The 26,505-nt window shown below is 42.1% G+C and overlaps 1 protein-coding gene across 1 annotated transcript in view; it reads right to left on the reverse strand.

Annotated features, from left to right (window-relative positions):
- The window catches only part of samd10b (sterile alpha motif domain containing 10b), a 59,226-nt gene that overhangs the window by 2,086 nt on the left and 30,635 nt on the right, over positions 1–26,505 (reverse strand). The window contains exons 2-4 of the mRNA XM_027019245.2: positions 19,007–19,185; positions 11,880–12,048; positions 2,288–2,428 (exon numbers count right to left, since the gene is read on the reverse strand). Coding sequence (XP_026875046.2) covers positions 2,288–2,428; positions 11,880–12,048; positions 19,007–19,081 — 385 coding nt within the window. The 5' untranslated portion in view covers positions 19,082–19,185. The remainder of the gene's footprint in view (positions 1–2,287; positions 2,429–11,879; positions 12,049–19,006; positions 19,186–26,505) is intronic.

Raw genomic sequence — 26,505 nt, forward strand, 5'->3', positions numbered from 1 at the left:
CACAGGTTGGCAGATGTTGAGACCAGCTTCTGGCTGCGCCCCTGGCGGCTACAGGCTGGTGGAACAACCTGGGCGATTCCATTGGCAGAAGGGCAGTGAGAACTACACTTTAGCTGAGTGTAGCTAAAACCCCACAGTCTGATGCACTAAACTAAACGAGACCTTGGAGTGTAGCCTGAAAATAGCGAGCATAGGAAGTGAGTCGGATGGAATTTTATGAGATTGTCTTACATGCAAGAGAGGGGCAGAGCAATCTGGACATTCGTTTGGGAAAAACTCAGTGCTTAAATAAGAAGGCTCAGGAAAAACACAGTCAAAAGCCACCGAACAAAAGAGCCGGGGACACAATAGACATGTTCTGTAAAGCCCAACAAAGCAATAGCAGACGAGAGATTGTCTGTCCGGGGAAATCTGTAAACACTCTGTTCTGCTTTTGTGTTTGAGTGTTGGCGAACTATTATAGTACTGTTGTGGGTAGTCATTTGCAGCAGAAGTAATAAGGACTGGGGCTCGACGCAGATAGCGAAGGGAGCGTCTGTCCTGCTCTCGGTTAAATTGCCTTTCAGGGTGAACGCAGGAGGTGGGGGGGGGGGTGTACATGGCAGAGTGACTTAGCATTACCTGCGTACTCACAGGAGCACAGCAATTTAAATTAACTAGAGAAGCAAATTAACACATCAGCAACACAAACAGATAGCCGCAGTAGATGGCAATAAAAATTGGCACTCAACTACACATGCAGACACTTATAGACAGCATGCACATTAAAATGCAGGCTGGGTACAGAAGGTATTTACTTATTTAGTTCATTAAGTGCAGGTGTAGTGAAGTAGGCTTAAAAGATGTGTCCGATCCGAGAAGGACAATGTGCTCCACTCAGCATTACAGCTGTTTTTATTATCATAAACACAGTTTTAAAAGATTGATTCATTGGCATGTTTTTTTTTTTAAGGAAGAGGATATAATGATTATAGCAGAAAGCACGCAAGAAAGAAAGAAAAAGAAAGAAAATGTTTACTCTGGATGTGTGTATGACACACAGATTGCAGTTCATATGCAAATGGACAGTGACACACTTTTTGGGTTTGGCTTTGAATCACTGTGAAACTGTGACAGCATTACAGCTCTTATGCAGGAAGGACTCAAGATATGGAATAGAATGGTAAACATGGAGATGAGTGAAGTACCGGGGGGGCGGGGGCTGATCATGAGACAGACAGTGCGTCTGAGGCTGAAGGACGGCTGGAGGGTAAATAAAACACACACACACACACACACACACACACACACACACACACACACTTCCTCGTTAATATGTGCAGCACAAAACAATGTCTCCAAGCTCCGTCGTTCAGCTTCACCAAATCCAGAGCAAGGGACCCCTCAGCTCTGTGAGCCCATCTCACTCCTTTGCCCGCTCAATATTTCATGTTTTCGTGTGCGGCGACTAAATCAAACATGACAGGCTGCTACAGGGGTCCTCTCTTTATAGCTGCTGTGTTGTCACAGATTCGTAGGCTGCCATATCTAAGAATAAACCTTGGATCAGCTGGCCTTTACACAGTGAACCGGACATGGCTTCCTCGACGAGCTTAACTTAACCTGACAGGGGATGGCGACTATCAGGAACAAAGTAATCAACACTGACAACACTTTTATTTGACCCGCCCACCCTGGCCCCACCACCCATCGCCCCCGCCTGTCTCCGCCTTCACTCACCTCCCTTCACCCAGTCCCAGGGCACGCCTTCTTTGTTTTAACCAGGTGACTCAATTCACTTTCTTTTATATGGTGCATTGTTCAGGATGTGGTGAACTGTTAAATTAAATTTGCCCCCTGTACTAGCGGAAGAATTCCCTGACACAGCGGTTAAATGGGCTCTAATTTGTTTCTCGTTATTGTGGGGGCCAGACTGGGTTCGAAAACTCTGGGCCTCCAGTGTTCCACAACACCCCGTTGCCCTGGTACCAGATATTGTATCTTTCATGGCCAATTAGCACTCTAGATTATACTAAAAACTAAACAGCATCTTAATTCTTTAAAATCTGCTTGGAAAAAAAAAAGAAAACAGTTGCTATCCTTCAACACTGAAGTCTTTTTTTTTCTGCTTCGATCCCCAATTCGACAGGCCATAAGGCAACACCCACAATGTTATAGAATAAACAGACATGGCTAAGTTATAAAGTAATCAGACATTGCTTATATATCAACAGCCTAGTGTTTCCCAGTTCAGACCGTCACTGTAAAATCCCGTGTCCCCCGGAGCAGGGAGGTGGGTTCTCCTCACCTTGGCTGAGCAGCTGTAAGTAGCGCACCTCCTCCCGCACCTGCAGCTGGAGAACCTGCTGCAACACCTCCTGCCTGAGTGTGTCCTGCAAGATGCCCATGCGCTCCAGCTTCTCTGCGTTCAGCCGCAGCAGGGCACGTCCTGCTCGCCCAGCGGTGGACCAGGAGGAGCAGGAGGGAGGAGGAGGAGGAGGACAGAGAGGGGGGGTGCAGGCAGAGAGCATAGGTCAGCTGTTTCCAGAGCAACAAAAACCATGGCAGTAGTTATAATGTGTACAGTATACAGGAATAGAGGAATATGATCTGGGGGAAAAAAAGCCCACTGGAATTATGGACACTGTCTCCTGTACATGCATGTTGATTCAATAACATTAATGTTCAGACACTAATTTATTAACTGATTGCATGTGATCTGGTATAGTATATTCTGGAATATTTGTATGATATAGTATATTTTGGCATACTGGTATAATATACCTGGGTATATTGATACAGTATACGCTGGTATAGTATATTCTAGTATATTGGTATAGTATACTCTGGTATAGTATACTCTGGCATATTGGTATAGTATACTCTAGTATAGTATATTCCGGTATATTGGTATAGTATACTCTGGTATAGCATATTCTAGTATATCAGTATAGTATATTCTAGTATATTGGTATAGTATACTCTGGTATAGTATACTCTGGTATATTGGTATAGTATACTCTGGTATAGCATATTCCAGTATATTAGTATAGTATATTCTGGTATATTGGTATAGTATATTCTGGTATAGTATATTCTGGTATATTGGTATAGTATACTCTAGTATAGTATATTCTGGTATATTGGTATAGTATACTCTGGTATAGCATATTCTAGTATATCAGTATAGTATATTCTAGTATATTGGTATAGTATATTCTGGTATAGTATATTCTAGTATATTGGTATAGCATACTCTAGTATAGTATATTCTGGTATATTGGTACAGTATACTCTGGTATATTGGTATAGTATACTCTGGTATAGCATATTCTAGTATATTAGTATAGTATATTCTGGTATATTGGTATAGTATATTCTGGTATATTGGTATAGTATACTCTGGTATAGCATATTCTGATATATTGGTATAGCATACTCTAGTATGGTATATTCAGGTGTATTGGTATAGTATACTCTGGTATAGTATACTCTGGTATATTGGTATAGTATACTCTGGTATAGCATATTCTAGTATATTAGTATAGTATATTCTGGTATATTGGTATAGTATATTCTGGTATAGTATATTCTGGTATATTGGTATAGTATACTCTGGTATAGCATATTCTGGTATAGTATATTCTGGCATATTAGTATAGTATACTCTGGTATAGCATATTGTAGTATATTGGTATAGTATATTCTGGTATATTTGGTATAGTATACTCTGATATATTGGTATAGTATACTCTGGTATAGCATATTCTAGTATATTGTTATAGTAGATTCTGGTATATCGGTATAATATACTCTGGTATAGTATATTCTGGTTTATTAGTATAGTATACTCTGGTATAGCATATTGTAGTATATTGGTATAGTATATTCTGGTATATTGGTATAGTATATTCTCGTATATTTGGTATAGTATACTCTGATATATTGGTATAGTATACTATGGTATAGCATATTCTAGTATATTGTTATAGTAGATTCTGGTATATCGGTATAGTATACTCTGGTATAGTATATTCTGGTATATTGGTATAGTATACTCTGGTATAGCATATTCTGGTATATTGGTATAGTATACTCTGGTATAGCATATTGTAGTATATTGGTATAGTATATTCTGGTATATTGGTATAGCATACTCTGGTATAGTATATTCTGGTATATTGGTATAGTATACTCTGGTATAGCATATTGTAGTATATTGGTATAGTATAGTCTGGTATATTGGTATAGTATACTCTGGTATAGCATATTGTAGTATATTGGTATAGTATAGTCTGGTATATTGGTATAGTATACTCTGGTATAGCATATTGTAGTATATTGGTATAGTATATTCTGGTATATTGGTATAGTATATTCTGGTATATTGGTATAGTATACTCTGGTATATTTTTATAGTATACTCTGGTATAGCATATTGTAGTATATTGGTATAGTATATTCTGGTATATTGGTATAGTATACTCTGGTATAGCGTATTGTAGTATATTGGTATAGTATATTCTGGTATATTGGTATAGTATACTCTGGTATAGCGTATTGTAGTATATTGGTATAGTATATTCTGGTATATTGGTATAGTATTCTCTGGTATATTGGTATAGTATACTCTGGTATAGCATATTGTAGTATATTGGTATAGTATATTCTGGTATATTGGTATAGTATACTCTGGTATAGCATATTGTATTATATTGGTATAGTATATTCTGGTATATTGGTATAGTATATTCTGGTATATTGGTATAGTATACTCTGGTATATTGGTATAGTATACTCTGGTATAGCATATTGTAGTATATTGGTATAGTATATTCTGGTATATTAGTATAGTATACTCTGGTATAGCATATTGTAGTATATTGGTATAGTATATTCTGGTATATTGGTATAGTATACTCTGGTATATTGGTATAGTATACTCTGGTATAGCATATTGTATTATATTGGTATAGTATATTCTGGTATATTGGTATAGTATATTCTGGTATATTGGTATAGTATAGTCTGGTATATTGGTATAGTATACTCTGGTATAGCATATTGTAGTATATTGGTATAGTATAGTCTGGTATATTGGTATAGTATATTCTGGTATATTGGTATAGTATATTATGGTATATTGGTATAGTATACTCTGGTATAGCATATTGTAGTATATTGGTATAGTATATTCTGGTTTATTGGTATAGTATACTCTGGTATAGCATATTGTAGTATATTGGTATAGTATATTCTGGTATATTGGTATAGTATATTCTGGTATATTGGTATAGTATACTCTGGTATAGCATATTGTAGTATATTGGTATAGTATATTCTGGTATATTGGTATAGTATAGTCTGGTATATTGGTATAGTATACTCTGGTATATTGGTATAGTGCCTCATGCCCTTTATTCAGGCAGACTACACTCAACTTGTCTACATTCCATGAGAGCAGACTGGTTTCTTGAGCTGCAATGCCTGATTATGACATGTCTGTGCTGATGATAATGGCAAAATCCAAAAATTCATTGCTCACAAAGAAAGCAGCGAAACAGCAAAAAATAAAGTAACAGAAGACTGGCTGTCCAAAGAGGCAGGGTGAAGATGGCATGCCGCTTTGGGCACTAAGAGAATGTGAAGCCTCCCAGAACTGAGCAAGGCTGTAAACAATGTGCCAGCAACACTGACCATCCTCGGTTTTGTAAAGCTGAAGAAGCTGAAGCGTGTGTCCAAGAATTTCGCTACGGTCGTGGTAAGATTTTAGCAGATGGTCCCAGTCACACGTGGACCCGCTACACGACGCCACCAGGACTGCTGAGTAATGGCCTTCTCCTTTCAGCGGACATGCCAATGGCCTCTTAAATATTCTCAGAGCTTCACTGCAAATTTGTTTGAAAGCTCCTCGTCCAGGAGGCCATCAAAGACGCAGTTCAAATAAACAACCTCATTTGTGCTCATGGTGATGCTAATTAGCGCAGCAAGAACTAAGCGGGATCAGCTCGTACATGCCAGTGGAGTCATGCCAGGCTCCGTTTTTGCATGGGGGCCGAGCTGCAAGCAAAATAACAGCAAATAACATCGTCTGCCTGTCCTTCAAAGTAATGCGAAGCGAGAGAATACATCACTGCTGACATGCAAGCTAGCACGGGGGGGGGGGGGGGGGTGGGGGGGGGGGGGGGGGTGGGGGGGGGGGGGGGGGGGGGGGGGGGGGGGGGGGGGGGAGGGGGGGGGGGGGGGGGGGGGGGGGGGGGGGGGGGGGGGGGGGGGGGTGGGGGGGGGGGGGGGGGGGGGGGGGGGGGGGGGGGGGGGGGGGGGGGGGGGGGGGGGGGGGGGGGGGGGGGGGGCAGCAGGTAATTATACTCGTCAATCATTACGCTCTTTAATCTGCCATTGGAGTTCTGGCAGGTACTCCAGACACTCCCCCCCATGTACAACCCATGAGTTATTCAGCTGATGCAAGGCTGCATACATTAGTGATCATTAATGAAGCTTGTCTATTTCTGCAGTCACTCCTGAATGTAATGACTGATAACAAGGCTGCAGCCTGTAGCCTTGTCTGTTGCGGGACCTTGGATTGGTCGTGGCCGACAACTGTAGGCAATACTCAGGACAGGTTGGCAACGGCCAACCGGTCCCCCTTGTAAGTGAAAGAGAGTGACCTTAATAATTGCTAACTGTGGCTTTTTACAGTTTTGGAATTAAAGTTTGGGCAAGGATGCTGAATGGTGGAACTTCCAGTACAGCATTTTCTAAAGACAACTCGTGAACAGACCAGATATAGGTACTTTAGTTGAGTGTTACTTCATTACTTTTAGATTGTTCATATGGGTGCAAATATTTTATATGAACTTGTGAGATTCTTTACCTCTGTGTGTGTGCGCGTGCTTACACACCCTTGCTTGATAAAAAAAAAAATCACTATTCTTCAAATGGAAGAATGAAAACCAAAACAAAGCCACAAGCCTCCAGCATCTGTCCTTGTGGTCTGCCTCCCATGAACAGTGCATGATTCAGTCCAGGAGTCATCCAGCATCCCACCCAGTCTGCTGCTGCTTTCCTTTCTAATCTCAACATCTCTCTCTCTCTCTCTCTCCTTAACCAGGAGTCGGAAGGAAGCTGCTATTAGGAGGCAACCGTTGTCTTGACTTTCCTTCTCTTTCTCTCAGATCACACCGGCTGGCTTGAATGTCACAGGCAGCATGTGTGCAGTGACTCACCTTGACTAGAACGACAAAGGCCCAACTCTGCGTAAAACGCTAATCTCTACCTGTCAGAAGGCATTAGGCAGTCAGGCCTATTGTGATCTACAGGGCATTAAGATGGTTTCCGTGCCTAAAGGGATTTACAGAGATGCCGTAGTGACCCACTGCAGTAGTGTGACTTCCGGCTGGCTCAGGGGCTATGGGGGCAGCAGATATCCAGCAATGTCCTATATATTTACAGAGAGAGCAAGCATCGCCACGGGCACTGCAATTACTCCCAGGTCACCTACAGTGGGATGAACGCGGGTCGAGGGGGTCATGTTCCCGCATAACACAACGTGTTGAAGCATGATAAGGGTAAGCCCATTAATGTATCTTAGCCACCAGCCATTCTGTCTAGCCAGGTTTGCCTGATCTTCTTCCCTTTGGCTTACGTTTACTAGACTGAGGCATCTGGGGGATCTTAAAGGTGATATTCAATTTGTGCTTTTACATTGGAAGCTGTCACAAAGGAACCTTACAGGAATCCAGGCCATCACCCCGAGTTTGCAATCCAGGGCAGGGGAAAACCGACTAGGGAGGCATAGAGGAGAAATGTTGAGAGGAACCAACAGGCCTCACAAAGGTTAGATAGGGATGGTATAGTCAGTACTGAAATTTACAAGATTTATAAAAGAGGCACTCGAATCATAAAAATATAAAATTATCTTTAAAACAGCTTCAGTGCCATGGTGCAATATGTTCTATGCCCACAACAAACACACATCAACACCCAAATTGTTCGTCTGTCATAAGGGGCCACTGTAGTTATCTGGTTATAGGGCAGAGATTTCTATCCTCCAGATGTGGATCGCAGTTGCTTGTAATTTTCAGTCAGACACCATCTGATCCACTGGGGGAACCAAGTCGATTGACAGCTATGTGCATCTTATGAAGTTGTATATAAAACTTCATTGTATAGTTGTATATAGTGAATCTCACACACTTGCACACACACACACAAATGCATGCGCTTTGTTTCAGTTCTCCTGTTCACGGGTGAATTCAGCCTGCAGCAGCACTTTGTCCTTGATTCATGTCACCCTTGATTGCTTTCTGTAGCATGAGACAGAATAAAAGGAAGCAAACAGAGGAGAGGGATGAAGCAGAGACGAAGAGAAGGGGGATGAAGAAGACAGAGCAGAAGGATGAAGGAGACAGAGGGAGGAGGATGAAGCAGACAGGAGAGAGGGGATGAGAAGACAGAGGAGAGAGTTGAAGCAGACAGAGAGAGGGATGAAGTAGACAAGGAAGAGGATGTAGAAGACAGAGGGAGGAGGATGAAGCAGACAGGAGAGAGGATGAAGCGACAGGAAGAGAGGGATGATCACAGGAGAGAGGGATGAAGAAGACAGGAGAGAGGGATGAACACAGGAGAGAGGGATGAAGAAGACAGAGGAGAGGGTTGAAGCAGACAGGAGGGAGGGATGAAGTAGACAGGAGGAGGATGTAGAAGACAGAGGAGGGGATGAAGCAGACAGAGAGAGGGATTAAGTAGACAGAGGAGGGAGGGATGAAGCAGACAGAGGATGAGGTTGAAGGCAGACAGGAAAGAGGGATGAAGTAGACAGAGGAGGAGGATAAAGCAGACAGGAGAGAGGGATGAAGGAGACAGAGGAGGAGGATGAAGCAAACAGGAGAGAGGGATGAAGCAGACAGGAGAGAGGGATGAAGCAGACAGAGGAAGAGGATGAAGCAGACAGGAGAGAGGGATGAAGTAGACAGAGGAGGAGGATAAAGCAGACAGGAGAGAGGGATGAAGGAGACAGAGGAGGAGGATGAAGCAGACAGGAGAGAGGGATGAAGTAGACAGAGGAGGAGGATAAAGCAGACAGGAGAGAGGGATGAAGGAGAACAGAGGAGGAGGATGAAGCAAACAGGAGAGAGGGATGAAGCAGACAGGAGAGAGGATGAGAGCAGACAGAGGAGGAGGATGAAGCAGACAGGAGAGAGGGATGAAGTAGACAGAGGAGGAGGATGAAGCAGACAGGAGAGAGGGATGAAGCAGACAGAGGAAGAGGATGAAGCAGAAAGGAGAGAGGGATGAAGTAGACAGAGGAGGAGGATAAAGCAGACAGGAGAGAGGGATGAAGGAGCCAGAGGAGGAGGATGAAGCAACAGGAGAGAGGGATGAAGCAGACAGGAGAGAGAGGGAATGAAGCAGACAGAGGAGGAGGATGAAGCAGACAGAGAGAGGATGAAGTAGACAGAGGAGGAGGATGAAGCAGACAGGAGAGAGGGATGAAGCAGACAGAGGAGGAGGATGAAGCATGACAGGAGAGAGGGATGAAGTAGACCATAGGAGGAGGATGAAGCAGACCAGGGAGAGAGGTGATGAAGAGAGGAGAGAGGGATGAAGAAGACAGAGGAGAGGGTTGAAGCAGACAGGAGGGAGGGATGAAGTAGACAGAGGAGGAGGATGAAGCAGACAGGAGAGAGGGGATGAAGAAGACAGAGGAGGAAGATGAAACAGACAGAGGAAGAGGATGAAGCAGATAGAGGAGAACGATGAAGCAGGAATCAATTCTCATTAGACCATCTTAATATAGTGTTCTAATGAAGAGTAGCAGAGTTGCAGGCAGTAGTGAAGGCAGGGTGGAAAAAAGGAGTGTGAAACCAAAAACAAACGCAATTTGTTCTTTTGTTCCATTCGCGCTAGTAAATGCTGCAGGTTTATGGAGATAAACAAAATGATATTAGATACCTATTGTTAGAATATTAGTAACTGAAGGATTATGGAGGAGGAAAAACAATAGCCCCTTAATTGTAGAAGTTATTTAAGACTGCATCAAATCAACAGTCAAGGAAATCAGATGTATATACTAGCAATTTACATGCAAAATTAAAATAGAATGAAGCATAATTGTGATCTATTAGAACCATATGTAAAGGCCTGTAAGATCATGTCCGAGTTTGATAAGATGAGTCTGCATGTTAGCTACAGTATTGGTGACCTGTAAAATAAGGAACAAAATCTCTCTCTCTCACACACACACACACACACACACACACACACAACACACACACACACACACACAAACACACACACACACAGAGAGAGAGAGAGAAAATAAAATAGAAGCGTCTCTGAATGAATGAAATAAGCAGATGAGATAAAAAAATAAAAAAAAGGGCTTGGCACCAGAGTTGTTCTCAGAGCTTTACTGCAAGCTTGAATGAGAAATGTGACCGAGAGGCAAGTGAAAAGATGTAAAGGCAGAGGGGTGAGACAGAGGCAGAGAAAGAGGAATGGAAAGAAAGAGTGACAAGGAAGATAGAAGGAGAAGAAAGAGACACAGGCAGGGAGGAAGAAAGAGTGTGCAATCAAAAATGTTCTTTGAGTACCTCCGTGAGTGCTCTTTTTTGGCTCTCACACACACAGGCACACCAGCAAAATAAGAGCGTGCAGGACTGCTTTTAACTAACCGGTTGTGCAATGCCCAAATAATGTACCAATCAAAATGTTCCCTGGTTCAAGCTGAGAGGCCATGTGCTTGTTAAAATACACGACTGCATGTCTGTGACCGTGTCCAACAACTGCAACTTTCATCCAATCATATTTCATATTCACACATCGTCTGTGTGATGACTCCCCACAAACGTGTTCCGTGCGAGTCAAACCTTCGGTTTCCGTCCAGTTCCTTCTGTGATTCTGGATGCGCTCTGATTCTCAAATCCTTGAGCCCAACCATTCAGTAAAATCTAAGCCTTAAAAGCCCCCCGAAAAGTGAAAATACATCCAATATTTCTTCGGAAAGGCAGCCACCATGTTGGTCCGAAATTGTGCTCTAGCTAAAATGGCACAATATACACAGCATCCATTACAGCAAGAACCTTTTGTATTCCATTTCCTATCATTTCATGGCGACTCACGCATTCCACGCCTTAACTCCCACATTAACGGCTTTAACACAATGCTCAAATAATTACAAAACGGTAGACAAGAGGAAAAGGAACATTAGCTCTCCAAGTCTCTGTTCCATCGACCCCGGCACAGCATGGGGTCACAGAACCAGCTGTGGCAAAATTGATTGCGTAACACTGTGTCCAGTATGGATGTCTATTGTGGACGGTGTGAGGCAACGGGGACCCACTTCTGGACAGGTCGGCAGAGAAGGTAATGAGGACTGTAACCTGGCGTGTCTCATGCCGCCTGCCAGAGCTGCTCTGCTGGGAGCCAGAGGCTGGGAAGAGGCTTTTGATGCCTTTGATACAGCAGGACGGTTTTTTCAGCTCGGTTTAAAAGAGAAGGGTCTGTTTCTCACAGCACCATTTATGACCTCGCTCAGAAAAAACTCCAAAGCCATTTTAATATTAAAGATCCGGAGCTGGATTGCATAAGTGACGGCAGTGACTTAGTGAACCAGTGAAACAATTTGGAATATTCTAGAAAGAGAAAAAAAAAACATTTTTGGTAGCGAGATGAAGGGTGTAGCATTTCATGTTAAACACTCAAATCTGGCCTCACAAAGAATTTTAAATGGAAATTTAGAAGATATGAAATATATGTAATTGCAAACTGGCTACCAACACCAGCCCTGAGACATGCTTTGCTTTATGCTGTTTAAGTTTTAAGTATATACTTAAGTACGTTTTTTTTTATGATTATGGTATTATGATTATGTGTGTGTGTGCGTGTGTGTGCTGTACCTGTGATGGCATGATGAGAAAAAGCCTCCACGTAAGTCAGGTAGTTATGAGGACAATGTTTCTTCAGCCACTTGCAGACATCCTGCTGCGTCCACAGAACCACAGGCTTTGAAAGGCTGGACAGTGTGGGGCTGGTGTGGTACACAGCAAAGGCCTCACCTGGCTGGATCTGCACACGAGAACCGCACCAATGTCATCGTCGTCCTCGTCAGGATCATCCATCGTCGTCGTCGTCAGCAACATCCATCATCATCATCATCATCATCATCATCATCATTCATTATCAGTAACTATATACTTTACCAACACTGTACTTTAGTCTTCAGTTATTGTCAATATAATAAGACCTTTTAATGAATCCATTCAAAATTTTCCCTTTGAATAACTGAATTGTGAGCATAAAAGACTGCAAATACACTCACACACACAGACACACACACACAACGCACGCAAAGAATATTGCAGGGGAGGTAAACAGTCAGGTCATACCTGAAGTGGGGTCTGAGCTCTCACACACACATACCCACATACACACAGCACTACTGTGGTGTTTTTCAAATATCAACATGGGCTGACACTCTTTGGCAGATCAGGCTTCAAAACCTTGCCTGTTTTCCATTACTGTGGTCTGTCTGGCAGGTTTTTGCTTCAACTCAGTGTCTGTCTTTCTGTGTCCTCTCTCTGTCGGTCTGTCTACTTCTGACACTCTCACTCTCTCTCTTTGAGTATACATCTCAATGTCTGATTTGCTAAGCTGTTCTTTCTGATAGCAGCAGAGTGTAACTGACAGTACTAGATAAGAGTCCAAGTCCGTATGGCATATGTAGTGTCAGCTACAGTACTTCCTCCAAGCAGCTCAGAGGTGTCTGATCTCAGAACAGCCCTACCGTATGACACATCTCCAGGGCCCTGCTGCACCAACCACAACAGCATATTCAAATGAGATTCACCAAATGCAGTTTAGAAAACACACAGTGCAGTGCAAAAATACACTCATTTGTTCCAAAGTTTTATCTCCCTTATTTCAATAAGTGTGTAGCATAACATATGATCTCTGAAAGACCCTTGTTTAATTACAACATGCTCTGTATTTGGAGTGTATTCATTTTATTTAAAAAGCTGAAATGTTTTTACATTCACATCCATTATTTCAGTGCTCATGAAGAAGGCAAACAGCATCAAGCAATCAAAATGCTGTAACTTTATCATAAATTGTCTCACACTTCAGGTCAACTACAGGTGAAGCTGGGGGGTGGTGGTTGGGTTGATGACTCTGATTCACAGCACAACATTTTAAAGCTTTTTTACTGTTTACGCGATTTTTACTGTTGACTGTGCACTTGATTTGAAATGTGGAAAGAATCATTTACGTGTTGCTGTGACCCTTACACCTCTATTTGATACACAGTATCTCACTACACTGACATAGTATAGCCCATCAAAGGAAGTGTCAGCATCGTGAAACATGCCTCTCTGCTGGGTGTACATAGGTGAAAGTAGCTTATGTATAATAGAGTATAACTTATACATGCCGTATGTTTGTTTGGCTGCAAGGACAGATATTGCAGCTCTGTGTGTGTGTGTGTGTGTGTGTGTAGGCCTAGGGGTATCAGATCTAAGCTTGCAGCTAATGGAATATTACCCACCAAAACGCTCCACCTCGCTCAACACTAATGTGAACTCCTACCCATTAATCCACAGTACCGATAGGAGTCTGAATGAAGGAAGGCTGAATTTAAAGTTTAAATGTTCCATATGACCCCCAGCTCAGGTTTCATTCAAAAGTATTATACAACCTGCTCTGTATGAGCCCTACACAGCAGTCAGGCGAGCCAGACAGATTGCATCTGGTGTAGATTTAAAAAGACCACGGCAAAGAACAAGCGGGAGTGGGTTGAGACAGACAGCATCAGAAACTAGAAAAGCAAAAGATATGGTAGACGATGGAAAACAGAAAGCAACCAAGCAAGATGGCAGAGGCGGGACCCAATGAGTAGGCAGCAAAAAACCCACAAAAAAACAAAAGCGATTGATTTGGGAGTGGCTGGGGGGGGGGGGGGGGGGGGGGGGGGGCACGCAACAGAAACACCTGCTGTGATTTGACTCGGGCTCATATTCCTCAGTGAGTAATGAGTCTCATCTCTTGGTGCGGAGAAGAAGATGAGGCAGAGGAGGGGGGGAAATGGAAGCAGCGGAGTGCCCGTCTTTCCGAAGAGCCGGCGCCCCGTCCCCGCCGAACCCTCTCACCCTACCATCCATCACTCTCCATCGCCAGTCCTGCCAGCCCTTTGGCAGCGAGCGTCCACCCCTGAACTCCCGTGACCCACTTCTGTCCACTACCAGACATGTGGCTATTAATAATACACAGCAGAATTAAACCACAAGAGCAGAAATGACTGAAATTGGGTTAAAACCTGAAAGAGTGGCCATTTTTTGTATTGTATCTTATTTTGTATTGGTCATAAGTATAGTAGGGCATTCTGTCCTGAACGAGCTTGTGACAGTGTGACTTGTTTAAAACTACACTACAAAATGCCGACAATATAAAATTAGAACTGAAATTAGTTAAACTAAATTGTATTTTGTCAAACCAAAGTCATCAAACTGAGCAGCCTTCCTTGAAATTCGAATCTATTATACTGCAATTACAAAGTTCATGATATATGGTTCATTTCAATTACTTCCAATTAAAATCAGTTCAATAACATTAAGGACATAAGTCAATCTTCTTAAGCCTACATGAATAGCAAAGAGTTGCCTGCATTTATATTTACAACCTGTTTCCCCAACAGCATTTGGATCTTAGCCGGACCATAATGCTTGACTTGACTACTGCATTAATGTCTAGTAGTGCCAGGCAACTTGTGACTGTTGGCATGAGTGTCCATTTTTGGCTTTAAACGTGACCCATTGAATTGATCAGTACATGCAGATTGGTTTAGAGGGACACCTGTAGCTTTGCCTTTTGTACAGCTCTACAAGATTTACAAAGTCCTTAGAGCTTACCTCCTTCATACATCTTAGACAGTTCTTCATGTCACTGTATGTTCTGGGTTTGATCTGCAGCCAAAACAGGAGGAAATACTCCGAGACGTTGCCGGTTTGCCCTGGTTGATGCCTAGGGCATAATGCAAGCTCATCTAACAACTTTTCAGGATTTTATTCTTTCTCCGACACTGTCTGGCCTCCCCTCTCCGCTAAGCTCTTTCACACCTCCCTGTCTCTCAACCCTCCAATTGGCATCTAAGCCACATGGCCTTGCTGCGTGTTTCTGGGTACCTCCCAAAGGAGCTGAATCAGGGATTAGGTCTCTTAGAGCTCGGAGGAAGATAACACTTTTCAATTCCAGGTTCACTCTCCACTTTACTTCCTCCCACTCTCTTAAACCACGACTGGCGCTTCTGTTCCAAGCCCCTTCTCCTCCCGTATGAATTTCGGGACACTCCAGCCAATTAGATCAGGGACACTGTGTGTTAGTGGTTAGGGTTTATTTTAAGCAAACAAAAAAAAAATAAGAAAAAGGGAGAACTCTATTCAGCACAGTTAGATAATGGATACAACAGAACTTGGAGCTGAATCACATACTGCTGTGACTGGATCTCTCTCGAGTGTTTCCTGCCCTCTCTGTCTCTTCCCACTATTGCTCAACCACATGCTCAGTCATTCGCAAGGGATCCTGGACTCCCAGTCATACGAAAACGAGCAGAGTCCCCAGGAAGCGCTCTGCTCTACAGCCAAATTCATCGCCCCATCCTTCTTCTTCTTAAGCATGCGTTTAACTCCCCAGGCCGCCCCAGAGCTGTCCTCTACTTCCTCCCTTCGGCTCCAGTCAGGCGCACATCCTCTGTGAGCTCCATGATCCTTCTTAGCCTAGACTCGCACATGTGTGATGAGACTAGGGAGCTCGGATCAGATTAGCTGCTTAATAGGACTGTAATATGTCTCAGGGCATATTTACTGGTTTTCCCCACTTTCAGAACACGATCTATTTCTCCCCACTAAAAAGAAATATTCAGGGCCTTTTTTCTTCACAAAATTTCCTCAAAATTCCCCCATGTTCTAAGCTCAGATCCAGAAATCAGGTTCATGTTCGGATGCAGCTTGGAACTTGTTTGCTCGGGCAAACATTGACTTGTTTTGCATCCAAATTCACGTTACACCAGCTTCTTTGATCTTCCCCACCCACTACATTGTCTCACAAACACAAAACAGATTTTTAAAGACTAAAGATCCTGTCTGGCTGCTCTCATATGAGAACACTTTTGCACATATGTGGCAGGTATGTGGGGTCATGGGTGAGCTGTGTATTTCTCACACTTTGTTTTATCACCACAGAAGCAGCAACAGGCAGCAGACGTGAGGAAAGCAAAAAGATCAAAGGGCCAATCTCCTCTCCCCGCCAAACCTGCACTGCCTAATCACGGCCAAGCTTTAACGAGGTCTGTCTGCCGCATGCTGAACACGAGCCACCCCCTGTCCCCGTCCCTCCTCACGCACACACCCTTTGTCACACTCCCATTCTTACTCGTCTGCCTCGTTTTCCTTCTCTTTCCCTCATCTCTCATTTCTCGCTCCCTCTCTTTATTAGGGTGATTGATCTGACCAAAATGTTCGCACCGAAAAACCTTGGCAATCAAAGACTTGATTGCAAGGTTCAGCTGGGCCCCCCCTATCCAAATCACGTTCGCGTAGCCGATAGCCATAATAGGAGCCTCTCGAGAATTCATTAATTGTAAACTCTCAAATAACTTTCCAGGACCTCTTTTGTAAGAAGAAACCCTTGGAAATTGTGGTACATTCTGGACATATTTCAGTAACATTGTGTAGCAGCATCTTTTTTATCACCAGGCACAGCTATCCAGTAGCCTACTTTTGGTGTCCTTTAAGATAACAACACTAAAGTCGCCTTTTAGCAGTCCTGATATATCAAAAGCTCGTTCTTAATGTCACATGACAGAATGAACAATTACATTCAATTAAAGATTATATAATAAATCATGCAGTTGTTGCTTATTTAGCCTGAATTAGCCACCCTCCCTTCATGCTATATGCCATTACCGCTACAAAACAAGCACAGTTCTTAGTCTATACCTCTGATTCTTCCCAGTGCAGAATATGTGACACACAGGGAGACGATTGCTTTGTTGCAGGAAAGTTTTCAGGTTGGTTAATACATATGGCTTTGAAATTTTCAGTTGCTGTGTTTTTTAGAAGTGCACCTCCAAGCACCTCTGAGGTCATATGGTTCTATGCGTTACTATGTTTCTTCTGGGATTAGATTAAAATGCATATCTACTGCAGGGGAAAGTGATTATTTGCTTAATACTAACATCTTAAATGAATTTGAATTGAAGGGAATACACATTTAACTCATGAGATTCATAATGTATGAAACAGATGCCTTTGATGTCATGACCTTTCTGGTCCACACACAGACACACACACACACACACAAAAAAAACTATGCCAATCTAGGAAAGATGGAATGGAAAAAATATGGAATGATTTTCTTAGGATGCCAGGTGATCTGAGAGTTATTTTAACAACTGAGTTATCTTATAAACTGATAATGATCTTACCAACCGAGAGTTGTCTTACCAACCGAGAGCTACCCTACCAAGTGAGAGTTATTTTCTTAAATTTAAGACATGCAAGTGCATTCTACTGGCTACTTCCATCTTTGACCACTAGACATTTGAACACTAAACCTTTTAAACATTTCAATACAAGCACATTAATAACATCACTTGGTCAAAAAGACAAAGTTAATGCAATTCTATACTACAGGTAAAAATGAGATGTTGAAGTAGATGGTGACAAAGATAATTTATGTTTTATGTTCAGACACACATGATTGAAACTCAGGTAATTAGTAATCAGTTATCAGCCAGTTTTCGTAGCGTAGTAGGTTAGAGGGGAAGTGACCAATCACCAAACTCTATGACAACCCTCTAGGACAGAGTATGAGAAACTTCCTATTGCTCTTACTCCATGTGTATAAAGTGTTTTTACTGTAAATAGACTGCGATATAAAATCTATATAAAATATAAGATTATGTAAAATATCCATCTATATAAAATCTGGATTTCACATTCAACTGTCCAATCCATACTTGACTTAAGTGATAAAACGCAAAAACTGATCAGAAGAGCATGTTTACTTTAAGACCAGCGTGTTTACGCTGGTCATTCTCCCCCAAAGTCACAAAGACTTAATGGACATAAGACAGAGGGGGTGATTTCATGAATGAAACAGTAAGAAGTGCTGCAATGACTACACCCCATCCTTAACTCTTCATAACATACTGTAGCTCTTGTCTCTCTGCCATCAGCTTGCTCATTGTAGGATTGGCCAGGGTTCTAGCCAACGCGATAACGTCTAGTGTGAACTGGACTAGGTGTGGAGGTCAAGGGTGATGTGTCACTAGATGAAATGGTAAAAAATATAAGCCATCAAATATTGACTGCATATTTAAACAGTGAACAAAAAGCATGGAAAGTTCTCTGTTAAATAAGAACTTTACTTAAATCACCACTGGAACCGAAGAAAAGGAAGGACGTAAATAATTCATGGAAGGCTTTTAAAATCTCTAACAGTAAAATAGAGGAAGAGAGGGATGGAGCAAGTGAGAGGAAGAAGAAATGGAGGACAGAAGAAAAGACATGGGTGACTGGCAGAAGAGTGTATCTACTGACTCCCTTTTGCTTACAAATTCTGCAGCCCTGATGGGAGATTGCACACAGCACTGACACTCCTACAAACAGACAGACACACACACACACACACACACACACACACACAAACAGTACTTTGAGTAATGAGCCAGATCTGTCAGACAGCATGTGGAAACACACAGGAAAACATACGCCCTATCCACAAATGAGGGCAGAGAATACACAGCACAGTGCTGAATAATTACTGACACTCCATCTTTTAATGAGAGCTTTGGGCATGCACATTTTAGGTGCGTGTTTGCATATCTTCGTGTGTGTAAGAGAATGTGTGATGACACAGGCATGATTTATTTGAATATCGTTATTTACGTTTGTGTGTGCTTCATTGTGCACGTTTGTGTGTAGTGTGGTTGTGTGCGTGTGCATGTGTGTGATATGTTTAAGGGTTATACCGGTATTCCCTCGGTGCCGGGCTGTTGTAGCAGTTTAACTGTCCTGCCTGCTGCTCTCTGGCTGTGGCTTGTCATGCCAGGTCAGGTTTCCCCGGACTTTCGAGGCAGCTGGTAGTTCAGCTCCTCTGCTGAGACTGTGTGGTCCAGCGCAGCACGGCAGAAACTGAAACTGGACGCAGCTGGAGAGAGAGTGAGTGAGTGCAACACAAAGAGAGAATAAGAGAGAGGATGAATTGAAATTAATTGATTTGAATTGAGAACGTTATAAATGGGTCACAGGTTACTTGCTTATGTAGGCAGTTGCCTTCATAAGCAAATAAACCATGAAAAATCAAAAATATGGCTGGGATACCTTATCAAAGCACAAAATGCAGTGTTAGAATGGCAATAAAATATTGCCTGGCAAGAAACATCCAGTCACACAACGAACAGAGGCAACCAATTCAATTGCAATGATGGATAATACTTTAAAATGGATCCACAATGGAAAACATGACTAAGTTATATTGAGAATTATGTACTCTTTCTGAGAATCAAACCCACCTCCTTCGCTAGCATGCGCCCCTAGCAGGTGAGCTTCAGAAACACTAGTAAGAACATGAACAACATGATAGTCACGAATTTTTAGGGTACTCCTTTATCAGACCCTACCTAATTACATACAGTATTTCTGTAACTCACAGTTATGATGGAACAAATGAACACATTCATTTATTCCATCATTAAAAAAAAATAAAAATCAATCATTATATAAAATATGAAATTATTCAAGTTTCAAGTTTCAATTTTCAAGTTTGGTTTATTTGTCACATACACAGTCATACACAGTATAACTCGCAGTGAAATGGTTGAGAGTGCTCTGTCCAGACTGAGGGAAAAGAAAACAGGGGTGCGTAGAGAAATATATATTCTATATATGTACAAAAATATATTAACAATGTATGTGCAATATATGTATATTATGTTTATATACACAATGTACAATGTATATGGTTGTGTATATATATGTACACAATGTACAGAATGTACAGATCCATTTTGTAAAATGACATTTACAGTTTTTTTGTTGTTATATGGTGGTAATTGAATATATATATATATATATATATATATATATATATATATATATATATATATATATATATATATATATATATATTATATATATATACACACACACATACAGTTATGTTACATGGTGGATTTATTTTGTTACACTTAACAGAGTTTTGCCCTCTTTTTAGGACCTCCCACTATCCCTCCCTCATTAATCACAAACTAAAGTCACTGAGCCAGGGAGTCTGACCCTCTACCAATTAAATATATGCATCTGAGCACTGCGCTAAGCATGTAACGCAGAGAACAAAAATGCTTTCCAAAGTGTTCCGTCACACAGGATGTCTCGACCACACTGTTTGTGTCAAGGACATTGTGTTGATTTTCTGTTAGCAATCTATAAAAAAAAAAAGGGGGGGGGGGGGGGGGTTCAGAGAGCACTTAGTTCACACGCAGCACAGAATCCTACACACGCCTGTCTGGCTAAACGCTAATGGAATAACAGCGGAGTTGAGTTGAGCAATCTGACACATGTCTGTCTGGATAAATGCTAATGAGAAAACAGCAATCGCCGTGACAGAGCTATGATTTCAGCTCACCGGCTGAGCCTCGAGTGTGTGTCTGCTTGCTGTTATGGCCAGAGCGCTATGCTCACACACCAAGCCCCACGAATAAACTGCAATGCACTGCTCTCTCTGATGCTTGCTCTTTCTCATACTAGATTTCTCCTTGTTTTTTTATGATGTGTGTGTGTGTGTGTGTGTGTGAGTACGGTAGTTGTTCAGAGAACTGAACTAAAGATAAGCCAGGCCCTGAGGTGTGTAAAGCATTTCTGAATGTATGTGTGTGGCTCAGTTATTTGTGCCATATTGCAAGAAATGTATCCGTAGCGTACTATAAGATCTCTCTCCTGCTCTCGCTCCCGTTCCTTCTCACTATTGCGCCCCCATGTTCTCCTTTTCCTGCGCTCTCTTCCTCTCATTCACTTCCTCGCTGTCACACAGCACCCTGTGCTGCTTTTCTCAAACACATATCAGCGAATTAAGAGCCAAGCCTCCGGCCCAAAGAGGTATTTATGAAAATCATTAGCCTGGGTTGGACAAAAAGAAAAAGCTCAAAGAAGGCTTTTCTGTGGCCATCCAAGCACACTCTTTGCATCTCCCAGCTTATGTAAACCCATCTGCTAGCATAGATGATTTGATTACAGAGAGTACAAAACATGCACGAAATCTTTCATGAATGGCGTATTTGTCAGTGGGAGAGAGAGGTAGAGAAAGAGAGAGGAAACGGACAGAAAAATGAAACAGATACAGCAGCTCCGAATCTCTCATTATAACACTTTGTCTGTCCAAAGGTGGGACTAATGTCTCTCAGAAAGAGGATATTATGATTCTTTTAATCAACTGACATTTCTGTAGAGAATGACCTACTCTTAAAGAAAAACCTACGGCAAGAACCTGACAGAGAAGTAATCGTCTTTTCACATTACAAACCAACCTTATACGAATAATGGAGGTCCAGTTCAACCGTGAATGCGCTTTGCTGGCCTGATGAGAAATGTCTATAAAGGACAGACTGGGTGAATCCAGGCCTACTCACTTGACCTTCCAATCGTACATTTATGACATGTCTAAGATATGCAGGGACATTTCAAATCCTGAAGGAGGGAAGAAGTCAAATCAAGTCACAGAAATTTGAATCGCACAGCTCTTTTTACAGAGGACATTGATGCAAAGCAGCTTTGCAGAAATTTGCATCTGGACACCCAGTAAGCAAACTGATGGTGACAAAGAAAAGCTCCGTAAGGAGGCCTGGGGGGGAACTGCAAAGAAACATCGACTCAAAGATGGACAACTCTTGGTGGCGTTGGACAGGGACTAGCAGTCAAAGTTAAAAGCCTGAGAATGATCTCATCACCATCATACTGTTGTCCACGTACAGGATGATCCAATAAAGGGTCCATATCCTGTATTTTTCCAGCAACAGTCATTTTTCATTTTTACACACCCATTTTCCAACCTCCACTGCGCCTTTAAGATGAATGTAATATAGATGAGATCTGTTTTGATTGGCAGCCTTGCATTGTGGCTTATTCAAAAAGCACTCAGAGCTGAAATAACCCTGAGAAGTGAAGTGGGTGGGGCTAGGATCCTGTTCACTGAATCGTTAGAGATATGTAAATGAGTTTTTTTCTCGTAGCATAAGAGAAAGAGTGATTTCAAAATGGGCTGTTTTTGCAGCCTAGATTCCACATATGGACTGGGGAAATGAACAGTGTGCTTTCAAATCTGTACAATGCTTACATATTACTTCAAAATTCATTATTTCAAAGAATTCATATTGCCAAGAAGGTGAATGGTAGATGAAAAGTGTTCTATAATGATCAATCAACCCTGGATCCCCAGCTCTTACTCTGAAAAGTAAATAAACTGGAGTTAATGACCTCTAACACTGTCTATATGAGTCTAGTTTAAGCCATCAGAGTTTAAATAAACTAGTGTTAATGACCTCTAACACTGTCTATATGAGTCTAGTTTAAGCCATCAGAGTTTAAATAAACTAGTGTTAATGACCTCTAACACTGTCTATATGAGTCTAGTTTAAGCCATCAGAGTTTAAATAAACTAGTGTTAATGACCTCAAACACTTTCTATACGAGTCTAATCAGATGTTCTGGCTCAGAATAGAGTGAGAAAGCACATCCCAGACTGCTTCACACCATGTGACAAACAAACCATGAACACGGCTGTCAGCCAGACAACAAAATGTGACTATAATTAAACTGGAATTTGCTATCTGCAGCTAAGATCTAGCTTATCGGTACTGTACGAAGTTCCACCCAGTGACATGCGGCTGAACATCAGCTGAAGAGGCACGAGGTCAAGCCCATGTCACCGTTTAATTATCACGTCATCTCCACGCCACTCTCTCCTGCAGACCTCTTCCGCCTGTCAGCATATTTAAGTTGGATTGTACCATGCGGTTGTGCTTCCCTTCGCCACTTTTTCCAGCCGAGTACGAGTCGTATCAAACAAATAAGGCATTGATTGTCTACTTCTACTGGCAAGACAAGAAACAAAGTGGAGTCCCTGTCTCATTACTGTCAGTCAAATCGGTGCAAGCGTATAGAGTGATAGCACATGGGGAACGAGCAAATTTGGAGCAACAGCGTGTCCTTCGAAGGTAGGGGTTGGGGACTGGCCGTCCTTTCAGCGGTGCGCAGAGAAGACTGTCCAGCTACAGGCTTACCTTACAGCTGACAGACATGATCAGATGACAGTGAAAGATAAAAAAACTCTCCTCACTTGATAACCCATTGCTCTATTACAGACTTTTAAATGAGCTCTTATAAAGCACAGTGGCATACTGCATATGTCTGGAAGATCCACCGATATTGAGTGATAGCCTATTGAATTCATCTGTAATGAATGAATACTGCATTGATATGGCGTAACAAAGATGCAATGGTGACACACCATGTTCTGGTAGCATCAGAATGATCAAAGGTGTTCATGTGGGGGGAAAAAAAAAGAGACCTCATATGCATGCAAACCTCATTTTAACTGTGCAAACTCCATTAAAATTGCAGAGTACCTGATGACTTTGACAAGTACCCGTGTCTGTAGGCTGTGGAGGCATTAGTTATGGGGCGTCATAAACTCCAAACGGTTCATTTTACAAGCTGTCGTTGACTTGAACCTTGTGACTCTGCGGCACTTCATGTTTAAAATTCACAATCAAAATCATCCGCTTACTTTATAGCACTCTTATTGTTATGGAACGGCACAATTAATACCAGCCAACAAAAGTAGGACTGACAGCCACTGTTTCTCGTCTATTGTGCAGCAGCACAAAACGCGCGTCAGGCGGCTCAGCATAGAACGATTTCTAACTGCCCTTCTGTCTTCCTGTTCGGCTCTAGCTTTTGACCTTGCGGCAATCGATCTTCCATTAAGTGCTAGTGTACTGCTCCATGAAACCAGAGGGCACGCTCAATTTCGGGACAAGAAGAAGGGAAGGAGGAGAAGGAGATGAGAGGAGAGGAGAAGGTTAAATGCATCCAGGCTTGAAGAAAATAAATAGTGCAATAGATGGAACTACTCAGATAATCCCCCCATCTTCAATTAGAAGATGTCAAAGGCTAATTGTTAAAAGTTCTAAAACTTACCACCACTTTTTGTCTTGTTCCACCACTCAGTAATTAGCAATTACAGTGTTGGACGGTTCACAAGGTCATTCAAAGTCAAGTCCCACAGCAGGCTACTGAAGGACTTTCCATAGTAGTTTTATTCCCCCCCAGAAGGCACATCATTCCGATCTACTGCATGGAATTTCTCTGGAAATGCTTTTGCACTTCACCATGTGTGTTGCGCTTTGTGAACTGAATTATTTATTGACATCTCTCCACAGGTTCTCCTTTAAGGCTCTGTCTAAAACAAATGACTAAATGCATAACAGCACAAGGAGAAAATACTTTAAAACACACTTCAAATGACCTGTGAGTGGCCTGGTGCTCCGCTTATATGTGTTAGAGATGGTGGAACTACAATTAATGTTAAATTGAGCTAATTAGGGTTAAAGATTGAGAATGTTTAATTGTTACTTTTTTCAATATCAAAATCTTCTCAATTCTTTTAACATGGCCTCAGCTACTGGGTCCAAATGTGCAGGACTTTTCTGGACAAAAGTTGTCGGGTCTTAATTCTCCACAATGAACTTTGAAAATATTCTACCTAGACATTTACCTGATGCTTTTATCCAAAGCAACTTAAAATTATGACTGATTATAACTTGAGGGTGAAGAGTCTTGCTCAGGGGCACAACAGTGGCAACTTGGCAGTGGTGGGGCTTGAACCAGCAACCTTCTGATTACAAGTCAAGTACCTCAACCACAGAAATACATGAGCAATTGCTTTGGGCATCTACTGTAGTTACTTAAAATAGCTTTGGTAAGGGAATGAAATGACTACTGTGTTTCTCAGAGGCAAGCAGAAACAGATATGGAGTTCAATCTGCATTTGTGTGTGTGTGTGTGTGTGTGTGTGTGTGTGTGTGTGTGTGTGTGTGTGTGTGTGTGTGTGTGTGAGAAAGAGAGAGAAAGAGACAGAGAGAGAGTGTGAGAATGTTCAATAAACAGTAGCCCATACCAACTTAGAGGACACAAGAAATATACAATGTACACTGATCAAAATTTTAATGAAGTGAATTAAGAACCATGCATTGTGGATTAGAACAGGGAAAGAATCCTTTGTCTAAAAATCCACTGTCAGCCTGTCTAGTAAAAGTATCCATAAGACTGATCATGAAACATTGCATTATATGGCCAATGAAAACATGGAGACTCTCCACTGCACGACTATGCATCGCATACTATTAGAGAAGACCTTGAGACCTTGAAAGCACAAACTCATATACAGCAAATCTGTCAACATACATGCACTCTCATGTGCCCACAGCCGGAACTCATGCACCGTAAACCATCTTCACACTGAGGTGCATCGCTCTACATGCAGAATGTATTACATACTGAGGTTCATTCTTGAATTAAAGGGCCCACTGCCTCGAATGACAGTTAAACTGCATTCTCAATGCCTCATTAGATCTACGAGGCTGTATGCACAGTTTAAGTGATCAGGCAGGTCAAGGTTAAATCCCGCTGATAGCTAAACACTGCAGTTAAGAACAGAGGGATGTCAGAGGATGAGCTGCATGAGGAGATGCATCACTGCAGGAGGGTGACTGAAACAAGCTTGGTTATCTCACACACACACACACACACACACACACACACACACAGGAACAATAGCTCACTATTGACTGTTAGGGCAAATGGTTTTAACAATGAGGGAAAAGCAGTGATTGACGGATGATGTCATCTCAGACACTTCAAAGGAAAAGGCGAAAACAATCATCGAAATGGCCTGCTGGAGTTAGACAGGCAGAGGCAGAGGCAGACACATGTCCCATCGCCTCCTATGTGAAAGGCAAAGTGAAGGAAGGCAGAAGCTGTTGAATAAAGGGTTGTCCTGCATAGTTTTACAAAGTTATATAACTCATGATCCTCCTTGGGCACCAGCAATTCTTGCCCCATCCCTATCTCTGGGAATGTGTGGGGCTGTTGCTAATGTGACCTGTGAATAATTCACACACTCTGACCGCATGTTCGGCACGTAACCCTGACATGGCTCATCCATGCTGAAAATGTATGAGCTCAACTACTCGTTTTACACATGATCAAAAAAGATTCATTTTTAATATGCTGGCAGGCATTCGCAGTGAACACTCCTCGCGTTTTATCTCTCCAGCCGTGCAGATGATTTTGTTTCTTCAATAATATATAAGCAGCTGCTGTTTTAATCATCCAGAGAGTCTAAACTAATGCAGTCAGAGTACTGCTCACACTTTCATAAGTGAAATTCACTGAGTTTTTAATACAGTGTTTA

Source organism: Electrophorus electricus, chromosome 24, assembly GCF_013358815.1.
Source record: "Electrophorus electricus isolate fEleEle1 chromosome 24, fEleEle1.pri, whole genome shotgun sequence".
Lineage (NCBI taxonomy): Eukaryota > Metazoa > Chordata > Actinopteri > Gymnotiformes > Gymnotidae > Electrophorus > Electrophorus electricus.